The sequence below is a fragment of the Salminus brasiliensis genome, chromosome 8 (genome assembly GCF_030463535.1).
Source record: "Salminus brasiliensis chromosome 8, fSalBra1.hap2, whole genome shotgun sequence".
Lineage (NCBI taxonomy): Eukaryota > Metazoa > Chordata > Actinopteri > Characiformes > Bryconidae > Salminus > Salminus brasiliensis.
In genome coordinates this window covers 14127420-14139487 of record NC_132885.1, presented here as the reverse complement: position 1 = coordinate 14139487, position 12068 = coordinate 14127420, and the positions used below count along the sequence as shown (strand labels likewise).

Below are 12068 nucleotides of genomic sequence, written 5' to 3'. Positions count from 1 at the left end.
GTGTATGCTTGCCTCTATGTGTCAGTTCATTTAAACTTTTTAAGGAAAAAACATAGAAATATAACAAAGAGGTGTGAGAGGGTGGTTATTAAGCCCAGAAGAGGCTGTATAGTCTAGTTGTTTAATTAATCTATGTATTTTCGTTAGATTTTTACTTTATTTTGTGGTGTGGTGGTGTGTATTGCTGTTTTTTTAGCTATAATGCACAGCACTGTGCAGATGGTTTAGGCACCTAAGCACATTATTTAAAAGTATTCATCTTGACAATTATCATGTTTAAGCTTGTTAAAATAACCAGAACAGATGCAAGTGAACATTAATCCAGTAAAAAGTAACAAGGATTTTTGAAGAGCTAGTTTAAAGAACAAAGTTTGGTTTCTCCTAGATTTTTTCAGTTCCATCACCAGCTCACCTGATTTAACACCATTAAGCACTGATTCACCAAACCAGGTGCTGGAGTGATAACTCTAAATAAAACTCTTTTATTTCGTTTATGTTTTAAATATATATGACATAAATAATATGGTTGTTTTGTTGTTGTTATATTTGAATATTACAAACATCTCTCCTTTTTAAGCGTCTTTAACCTGATCGCGGATTTGCAAATGATTCATTAATCCACGTTTATAAATAAAGAATAAATATGCGCGCACGTTGCGAATCGGTCTCTAATCTGACCCGGCGTGTCAGCGGGGCTCCTAATGCGCTCCGATCCCCTTCTAATCTCCGGAAACAAGCGGGGGTCGGTCTTCACACATTCACATCGCGCGCTCTCTTATCACCCGAGGGGGCATGAATCCAAACGGTGCCAGGCGTTTGCCGTGTTCTGGTGACGTCAGCGCCTCCTTCCTCTCTCCTCAGTCACCGTTTGTCGCGGACTCGGTCGGGCACACAGCGCTCGCGGCCCCCCCTCTCCGGCGAAGCATCCGCGTATGTGCGCTCGGGTGTGCGCTAGCGCGCGCGCGTCACGGCCACGCCACCACGCATCGCTCCGCTGTCAAAGTCCGTGAAGTGTAAGCGATGGTGGCACGCAGCAACACGCGCCTCTGGTGAGCAGACAGAGCTTTAAGGTTACGGCACTTTTACAACCGCGCGCGCGTTTTCTAGCCTTCACTGCGGGGTACTTTCTGCCACACTTGTTTTTTTTTTTTCTTCTTCCTTTTTTCTTTCTCTCAATTCTCCCTCTCTCGCCTCCTTTCCGTGCCGTCCCGCGCCATCTGTCTGCCCTCCCTCCCCTCCACCTCCGCGTGCCACCATTGCCTCCAAAAGCCACACGGGCGTTTTAACGCGCGCTTCTCGGGTGCTGCAGAGGAAGCGCGTGGTGGGTGCTGTGCTGGGCCTCGCCATGGCGCTCGCGCTCGTCGTCGCCATCCCGCTGCTGGTCCAGGCCACCAAGATCTCCGCGCACTACGAGATGATGGGCACGTGCCGTATGATCTGCGACCCTTACAGTCCCAAACCGAGTGCCACGGCGCTGGAGGTGATGCAGGACCTCGGCGCCATCCCGCCGCCGCCGCCTTCTTTCTCTCGCGGGACCAAAGGGGAGCCAGGTAGACCCGGTAAACCCGGGCCCAGAGGTCCTCCCGGAGAACCCGGGCCACCCGGCCCGCGCGGGCCGCCAGGTGACCGCGGAGACTCGGGGAAACCCGGCATCACCGGGATCACGCCGGGTACCACAAAGAGCGAGTCCGGAGAGGTGGGCTCCGCGCTGGGTAGCATCAAGATCGCCTTCTACGTGGGGCTGAAGAACCCGCACGAGGGCTACGAAGTGCTCCGCTTTGATGACGTGGTGACGAACCTGGGTAACCATTACGACCCAACCACGGGCAAGTTTACGTGCCAGGTGTCCGGGATTTACTTCTTCACTTACCATGTGCTGATGCGCGGAGGGGACGGCACGAGCATGTGGGCAGATCTCTGCAAAAACGGACAGGTAGGAGAGAGAAAGTAAAGGCGCTGCAGAGCCAGAGGAAATCTGTGGAAGTGGGAGAGGAGAATTAACACATACTTAACTTACTTAACTTTATTCATCGCTGTAGAAATGACTTTATTTAATTATTTCATTAAAATTCTAGATGGTAATACAACTGCTATAAATTCTGGTTGGTCTAAAACAGCAGAAAGCATGTATGGTGGGCTACATGTTTATGTTGTGCCCCATAATGCCACATAGGGAGCCACACAGCCAGAGAAAGGAGGAGAAAGGATGGGACTGTGTGACCTGATTCAATCTGAACTGCTCAGGAAAGATGAGTTATATTGAATAAACAAACTACAACTCCACTGAGCACACTGCGGTTTATTACTGAATAACACACACGTCTTACTAGAAACATCTTCAAAACATGAGCATTTCAAACTACAGATAGACACAAATGTAGAAATATAGACCGATATGAATGCAGCCATCAAACAAAATTTTTTTGTGCAGCACTGTTTATGAGGCACTGTTTAAATGTTCATATTAGCTTGATGAATTTTCACCCCATTATTAAGACCTTACACAATCCTAAACTGACCATTCTGAGCAGGTGCATGTACACGCAAAACAAAAAGTGTTCATTATAGTATCCAGAACCTTTAACATGTTCCTCAAAGAACCATATACAAATGAGACACCATTCAACCAGGCAATTAACATTCATGCATTTAAATGGTCCTTTGAGTTGTAGTGGTTCTACACAGTTCTGTATAGAACCACTGCCTCGAAAAAAAAAAAAAAACCTTTATACGGGTGTATTTTCTGTTACTACACTCCAGCTTCATGTTTGCCTTTGAACTGAAATAAGACACAATCTGCCAATGCTCCAAACTGTTTCCAGCATGACTCAGTCTCCATCTCTGATGCTTTTGTCTGGCACCTTTTTCTCTGGAACAGGTCCGTGCCAGTGCCATTGCGCAGGACGCAGACCAAAACTACGACTATGCGAGCAACAGTGTGGTGCTGCATCTGGACTCAGGCGATGAAATCTATGTGAAACTGGACGGCGGGAAGGCACACGGTGGGAACAACAACAAATACAGCACCTTCTCTGGGTTCATACTGTACCCAGACTGAGCGCTCTGGGCGCTGAACAGACTCTCCAGCAGCGTCTCTTTCCACATTTGTGGGGATGAGGACAGTCCACCATGAGAAAGGCCATGCAGTGTAATCAGTGAGAAATAATGTTGTCTGAATGTGTCCTTTTTCTGTTTGACAATGTTTCGTGTGTGCGTGTGTATGTGTGATGTGTGGGACATATGTAAAGCTATATATGAAAAAGACAGAACAAAAAATCAATTACGGTGAAGAATGAGAAGTCTGAGTTGTTAGTCATGGAGAAGAGCAAGATGTCTGAGTTATTAGTGTAGGCCCATCTGTTATACTCCGGGATTTTGATGGCTGGCTAGGTTATCTGATGTCTTGTCCTGTAGCATAACCTTTACTCAGCACTGTCAGTATTTATTTCTGTACTTCAATAAATTATGTTTTGTATAACTGGTGTCTTTTATGTGAATCTCAGAGTTATGAACTTCAGCATGCTCATAAAGATGGGCCTGTTTAAATGTGTGTTGACATGTTCTAGAGTCAGAGCAGCTTCCCTTTACATTGGACCAATAGAAATAAATTACTCATGAAATATCCTTATATTAACATACTTTAAACTTTAATGATTATGATAAATGATTCTACAGCATTGTTCTGAAACATTTATGAAATGTACAATAATATTCATAATATACCACTGTGATAAAACAGAATAAATGATCAGGGACATTAACCAAGGACAGGAGGATTCTTATCCCTCATGTAAATCAGTATCTTCTCAATATCTGCAAGGGTCGCAGATCATATGGCACATGCCCATCATCTTGTAAACAAGACTTTAGAAAAGACCTCAGTGGTTTAACACAAGTTTGTGAGAAACTCATTACACCTATGTCAATGTGATTGTGAGAAAGTTGTGTGTGTGTGTGTGTGTGTGTGTGTGTGTGTGTGTGTGTGAGAGAGAGAGAGAGAGAGCTGCTCCTCCTGTGAGTTGCTGGCTGTTGGCCGACTCAGCGGTGGCTGAGTATCAGGGTCAGGCAGACTTCCACCACTGCCCAGCGTTGGTTCAGCGCCAGCCAGACGACCACTCATCCATCATTTCCTCTTCGAGCAGAAAGAGGGAGACCTCTGACTGTTCACTGTCTGCTGGGTCATCAGCTGGGAAAAGGTCTCACTCACTAAGGATGACTTTGACTCACTAATCAATTATTATGTATTTATTCAAGGTTAGTTATGTTGTCCAGCTTCTGGCATTTACAGTACTATATCACTGCTTTTGTTGATTATTATCTTTGTTGACACAGTGGGTAATGTGTGCTGTACAGCTCCAGAGGATGGGTTGTGGGTTTGAGTGTCATTACCCCCCACCCCACCCCCCACCCCCCGTGTCTGTTTGGGTTGTCTCTGGGCATGGTAGGTGAAATGGTAGGTGAATTGACCCTTTCCAGGGCCACAATGTGCATCCAATGATTTTACATAGTATACTCTTAAAAAAAGGTGCTCCAACGTGTTCTTTGCATGATGCCATGGAAGACTCACTTTTGGTTCTACAAAGGCCAATTTTTGTAGAGATGTGTGAATTTTAATAAGCATAATAAGCAGTCTTTATTTGATGGAAACTGACAAACATGGTTCTTTATGAAACCAAAAGTGGCTCTTCTATGGCATTTCACAAAGAACCGGTTGTAGCACCTTTATTTTTGAGAGTGTAATTTTTAATAGCAGATAACAGGTTTTTAATATTTCTAAGATAAGAAAAGCTTTCAAATGTGGCCTTCTACATTACTAATGATTCAAACACCCTTATTAGCTTTCTAACATCAATCTATTATCATATATATGTGATAATACCCATTTATTTCCTTTCATACCTTCATTGTCATTTCAAGGGGCATTTTTATCAGACAGACAGTGCTTAAACACCATGCTTGACTTGGGCGGAAACACATGGCTTTATCTATTATTGCCGCTGTGTTTCCAAATCCCTGAGATTTATAGGCTTTAACACAAGAGGGAAATCTTATGACTGATCACACACACTCACACACACACAATGAATTCAGATGAATCTGACACCTGCTTTAGTCCTGGTCTGCTAACTGTTAGACTGTGAATACAACATCCTGGAAGACCTGGACTGGTATTTGTTTTTTTGTTTATCTAAAACATTGTGTGAATGTTAGGGTGTGTTTGATGGGTGGTGTTAAAGGCTGTATACTGTTAGAGAGATCTGGCCTTTGTGATAGCGTGAGTAGGCACAGCTGGTGGTCACAAGGCAAAGAAAAAAAAAACAAGCCACAGGCATGTGTGCATGCATACACAAATCCCAAACACACCCCAGACTTAAAATTGGCAAGGTTCCTCCACGTTCATACATGTTCAGCTATGGTAAGCAGTCCTACTGAGTTCTTTTCACACAAACAAACACACACATACATGCTACACCCTCAGGATGACACACATTTATCAGTACCCATGAGCATCTGTTGTCAGAGCTGCCAGTGATTACAGTGACTCCATTACATCAGGCCAAGCCCCTGAGTGTCACTGCCACTTTACTTCATCATTAACTCGCTGCTGGATACTGGGCTAATACACGCCACACTTTAAATCAACCAAAAGAACTGCTCAATACTGTTTATCAACACAACTTAGCACCCACACCCAGCTGTCTTCATACCAAGCATCAGTCGCTTAAAGGATTGATTGTGTTGCCTGATAAGTGCAGGAGCGGCATGCTTGTTAGGGCTGTGTATTGGCGATAGAACCTGGCGATGCAATATGTATCACAATACAGAGGTTATGATTCAATATATTATGATGCTGTAAGCAAGGTGATATTTTGCGATGTCTTAATACATTTTAGGATAACAGTCATAATATGAAGACATGACATCATATGCATGTTAGTAAAGGAGAAGGTTACTTTTTATGCAATCAGAACAGTTGAATCTAAAGACAGAGTAAAACACTGGAAGGGTTGGGAGGATTTTTTTATTTTAATGTATTCTGTTACAGATTTTTGATTACCTGTTAAACTATTTAATTAAGTAAAATAATCTGATCACTTTCAGTTACTTTTGGATTTCTTGTCTTTTAAAGCCCTATATTCAAATAAATACAAAAGAGAAACTTTATATATAAACTAATTTGTCCCCCGTCCTGAGACCAAACCACCTCATGTCCACTTCAAACTGTCTTGTGTTCTCATGAAGCAATTCTCCTGCTGGATCACTGCATCACTTTTTTAGAAGTTTATGTAAAAATATTGTAAAAAGTGAGCTGTTTTTTCCAAGTATTTTGGATGATTTATACTGACCCATTCATCACGGAGAGTTTAAACATCCGGCTGGCCTGCAAAGCCATAAATGGACCAGCCCCTTCGTACTTGATTGCAATGGTCAAAAGCCGTCTGTACCAAGAGTTCTTTAAGCTTCTAGTATGTCTTGGATTGATCTTTTAAGATCCACGGACGACAAGCATCCAGACTTTTTTCAGTCCTGGCACCAAAGTGGTGGAACGAACTTCCATTAGGTGTCTGAATGCCAGAGTCGCTTGCTGTCTTTAAAAGCAGACTGAAGACCTTCCTTTTCCAAAAGTAATAAAGAGTGAAGTGCTTTTGTAAGTTGCTCTGGATAAGAGCGTCTGCTAAATGTCTTAAATGTAAATTGGTTTATGCTGATCTGATGCTGGCCTGGTTTGTTGGTGTATGCTGTTAATTTTTTCAAGCAGGGTAGTGTAAAGGGCAGCTGCCTTATCCAGATTATGTAAAACATGTAAAATGATCAGGTTAGAGTATTTGAGAAGGTTTCTTTATGTCAGCAAGAATTGATGTAAGATTTAGTTATTGTGATTAATACTATTAGTACTAAATTATTACACAGATACACACCTGCACACTTGTTTAGCCACAGAAAGAAATACTTAGACAACACTGCCTCCAGTAGTCAGCTACTCATACAGCAGTCCTAGATTGTGTAGATGGTTTCAGTGGGGATTTTCTTCCCTTCAAATGTTTCTGTAAATTGGAGTTCAGTTTTTGAAACTGAGAGAATATTTACTGCTGGAAGGCAGAAGTGGACAGTAATATTTTTCCCTGTTTCCATTGGTAAATGGCGTTTTTATTGCACACCAGGGGAGGCAAGCTCAGGATTCTCCACCAGGTGGGCTGTTACACTCAACTATATCTGTGTGAGAAATTAAAAACAGAAGGGAAAAGTCACGAAGAGGATCAACAGCAGCAGCATCTCAATACCTGCTCGCTCACTTGATTAGAAACAAACACGGTAAGAGTACTGTTCTTTTAGGCTGTAATGCAATCCTGCATAGAGAATCACTCTATTTTTTTTACTATAACTTAGAATATGTACACTATATATAATTACTTAATTGTATAATATATAAACAATAATCTAATTACTTACTGTTTACTGTAACTATAAAAGATTACAGCTACAGTTACTGATTATGTAGCACCAGTACATGTATTCAGTTACTACCCAACCCTTATCGTGCAAAATATATCATAGTGATACTTTGATATATTGATATTGAGTTTATCCTTTACTGCTGTAGATGATTTTAGAGCAGCAGTGATTTTGCATTTGTTCATAACAAATGGCTAATGCAAACTCATCAAATACAGAACTCATTAAATCATTCTATCTATCAGAGTGATGCCATCATGTGCCCACCCCTCATACCCTACCCTTTACTCAACTTCACACATCCACACATACACACACACACACACACGCATATGGACATGAGGGACCAAACAGACTCATTGGCACCCAGCACACCTCAACTCAGGGCTAAAGGCCACTTCTACAGCTCTCTTACAGCAGCAGAGGTGATCTAGTAGCACTAAGCTCTAACCTGTGTATAGATGAACTCTTCATGATTGGATTGCACTCTGCTGCACTTTCTTCTTATTTAGATGTCCTCTTCCCTGATTTCTCAAAGCAGAAGTCAAAACAACAGATACCGTTTTAGATGGCCTCTTGCTTTCTTTTAACTTTCACTGACTTGAGGTGAAAAAATGCGTTTCCGTTCCATTTCCGTTTTTTGCTTTCTTTCATCACACTGGTTCCCGTTTGTGTTTTTATTCACTGTTCTGCTTTTATTCCTCCATTTTCTGGGGATGTCCAGGAAGCCTTGAGTGTTCTCCAGGGTGGGAATGCACTGACAGATTTGGTGATGATCTTAGGGTCTTTGCAGGAGTGTGTGGCTGTCCCTCGCTTGTGTCTGTCTGAGTCTCATGCTGCTCACGCCTCATCAGCCAGTCACAGGGTGAAGGTCATTTGGGCTGAGTACTCTCTATGATGCATTTTAAAAACAGCCCTTTCCCTCTCAGTTTCGCTCCTGTCTCGCTCCCTCCCTGTCTCTCTCTTGCTGATACACATATGCAGCAGTCTTAGTCAGTGCTCTTCTTTCAAGCATATTTGTTCTACCTTATTTTCTACATAGATAAATAGATGTTATTTACTGTGTTTTAAGTCATTTTCAGAAATGTATCGGACTAACTGACTGCTAAAAGACAACATGGCCACTGACTGACTGACTGAAATGACGTGAAATGGGCTGTGGAGTAGTGGAACTGTATTTTCTGGAGTGAGGGAATGTTTTGGGATGATTTGAAGTGGTGTTTGTGATCCAAAACTTCCAACAGTAGTTATTGGCCTCACTAATCTCTTGTGGCTAAATGTAATCAAAGCCTTACAACAGTGTTCCAAGTGGTGTGTTTGTGTGGGACTTTGGAAGTAACAATAAATGATAAGGTGTCCACAAACATTTGTCCATATACACTTCTGCCACTGGGTTTTCCTGTGTTATTGTAGATTTTGATTGGCTGTACCCCCAGATTTCGATGCCATCACATCTCAGTTAACATGGATATTTAGATTGGTTTAGGAGCAAGAGTGGACTGTCTGTGCATTAATGAATATTGATCAGATCAGTGTCCATTCTGGTTAGGGAGAGTAGAATTGATTTAATAAACAGCCAAAATTTCATTAAAAAGTGGCAGAGCATCAGCACTTTTGGTGCATTTGGTGGATTGGATTAGAATCTTTATTGGGCATAAAGCCTTGCTTTATGGCTTGTGTTGATTGATTTCTTAGTGACTGCAGTGGGCCACAGCAGTGTAGTGGGGCACATGTCCTAGTACATGAGGTCTACTGCCACCCATGCCTTCATCCATACATATATTCATTCACTTATGCAAACTTTCCCATACATCTACCCATCCAAGCCCTCATCTATCCATCCATCATTCACCCGTCCAAACATTCACTCATACATCTACCCATCCAAGCCCTCATCTATCCATCCATCATTCACCCATCCAAATATCTATCTATATATTCACCCATGCAAACCCTCATTCATCCAGCGGTATGCCAGTATGTCATTGCACTGCACTCTTTCACACAGCTGAACTATATTAAAAATGTGAAAATTTGATCTGATTACACAACACCCGTCCAAACATTCACCCATACATCTACCCATCCAAACCCTCATCTATCCATCCATCATTCACCCGTCCAAACATTCACCCATACATCTACCCATCCAAACCCTCATCTATCCATCCATCATTCACCCGTCCAAATATCTATCTATATATTCACCCATGCAAACCCTCATTCATCCAGCGGTATGCCAGTATGTCATTGCACTGCACTCTTTCACACAGCTAAACTATATTAAAAATTGAAAATTTGATCTGATTACACAACATTACCCTGCGCATTAATGCTCACCTTTCACCTGCTCTTTTGACCAGCGGAGAGCTGCCATTTCTGACAGCTTTCTGAAAACATGACCTCTCTATGAAAAAGCAGCAGGAGCTTGTTTATTCAGAGACAGCTTTCACTCAGCAACAGAATTATCTGCAGATTCATCTACAGATATGTCAACAAATCAAACACACACACACACCCGACTGGAGCATCAGGGAGCATTATGTTATTTTACACTGGCGATCTAAAGACTTTGTGTGTATGTGAGTGTTAGGGTGAGAAAGAGAGAGAGTATTTTTATTTGGAATCTGGTGACATTTACTTCTCATCAATCCTCTCATGTTTTTTTATGAGCTATTGTTGATATTGGTATTATGAATGTGTGGTCGTCTATATGATTTTGTCATTCTCTTTCTCTCCGTATGTGTGTGTGTGTGTGTGTATGTGAAATGTGTGTTTTGTACGACTTATATAAAATGATGTTGAAACCAGTAATATTTTTCTGTAACCCCGGACTGAATAGCTGAACTTCAGTCACCCCTAAACTCGTAACGTCAGACTTTCACTGTGATTAATGCACAAGGCCTAAAGTTATCCAGGCACTCACTCACAGACACACAAACACACACACACACACATGTATGTCTGAGTAACTATTATGACCCCTGGGCTCTAATGGAGTGTTTCTTTGTTTCTGTACAGTAGTGAGTAGTGACGGCGTGTCCACTTGAACTTTTCACAGTAGTTTTTCTAAAAAAAAATGCTTGCTTGCTTGCTTGCTTGGAAAAATTTTACCAGGGAGTAAACATTGATGGAAACACATTTGCTGAATAAAATATAAAGCAGAATCCCATATGTAAGATAACCTCTGTTGATGAATGGCCTTATCTAGCCCTACAACATAGACCTGTTAATTATGCATTTTGTTTTTACCTTCAGCTATGAGCAATGTAGTCATTAACTGAAACAATAGAGAAATTAGTACTTAATAATGAAAGAATTAGCATGTCTAAGGTTTAACTATGACAGTGTACCCGTCATGTAAGCCCACCAAGTAAATAATTGGTACAGTGGCAAGCAAAAGTTTTGGCACTTAAACAATCTCTTACTCTGAGTATTTCAGGGTGAACTTGTCTCCAAAAGGCATACTGTTAAAGTGGACACATTCTTTTCAAATTCATATTTTAAAGAAAGATTTGCTGAGGTTTGGGCACCCCAAGTGATTTGAGCTCTCCAGGTAACCTTTACCAAGGTTAGGTCTATAGTTTGTTAATGGTCATCATTTGAAAAGGCCAGGTGATGCAAATATTAAAGCTTTACAAATATTTAAGACTCAACAACAAACAATCAACAATTACAATATATATTTACAATTATGGCATTTAGCTGCTTTATCCAGAGCGACTTACTCGATAACTTGTATTACGGAGGTGGGCCAATGTTATGAGTGGGCAGTGTTATGAGTCTTGCCCAATGACTCTTATTGGTGTTCAGCAGCACAGTCACCCAAACATGGTGTAATAGCTCACTGGCAGGTAGCGGTGTTATCTGTTGCGCCACACCAAATGCACTAGGGTAATTAAAGATAATTAAGAAATATCAGTTAAATATCAGTTAACAGAAACAGTTGTGGTCAAGCTGAGGTCTGGAACTGTAAAAAAAAAAACTTGACATCCAAAGAGAAAGGAAACAAGAGAACTGCTTGTAGGATTATAGTGTTCTGCCACACCCTCTTATGAGAAGCTGGCGCAGAGGCTCTCAGCACTGCTCAGTTTCTCTAAGTATCACAGTTCACCACTCAGCATTTTGCCAATATTGCATTATATTAAACCCAGAACAACACATTTGAGGTAGATGGGGCCCAACATTTTAACCTGAAAAGCTGCTATTAGTGGCCTGTAGCAACTAATCTCGATAAAACGAGAGGCACCACATCTAAATCGTAAGTACAACTGTCATATTTAATAATTTGTGAATTTATCTCTATATTTTGTAATATGTTATTAGTTCTTTTTAAAAATTTCTCCCACAGAAAATTAATTGAAATGAATTGTGTCATTCAGGTTAAATGCCGACTTTGACCTGCCACACACAACAATATAAAAATACATATGATTTTGATTCAAAACCAAAATACTATTTTTTTATATTTCACATTGTGTGTTTTTAAAGGTATGTATAATAACTTTAGGTGTTGTTTTGATGATGGTTTAGACTTCTGTGTTTAATTTAACTTTAGGCCTTCACCAAGCCCTAAATGAGTTTATGTTCATGTGACCACTATAAGAGAAACA

At 41.3% G+C, this 12068-nt stretch overlaps 1 protein-coding gene across 2 annotated transcripts; it reads left to right on the top strand.

Annotated features, from left to right (window-relative positions):
• The first annotated feature begins 1257 nt into the window (after positions 1–1257).
• Positions 1258–3478, top strand: c1ql2 (complement component 1, q subcomponent-like 2). Of its 2 annotated transcripts, none has more exons than XM_072685708.1 (2): positions 1258–1933; positions 2879–3478. In XM_072685708.1, the coding sequence occupies exons 1-2, from the start codon at positions 1346–1348 to the stop codon at positions 3056–3058; spliced, it is 768 nt and encodes a 255-aa protein (XP_072541809.1). In that variant the 5' UTR covers positions 1258–1345; the 3' UTR covers positions 3059–3478. The 2 variants fall into 2 exon arrangements, with proteins under 2 accessions (XP_072541809.1, XP_072541810.1); XM_072685709.1 differs by having other exon boundaries at positions 2174–2972.
• Positions 3479–12068: the final 8590 nt, after the last annotated feature.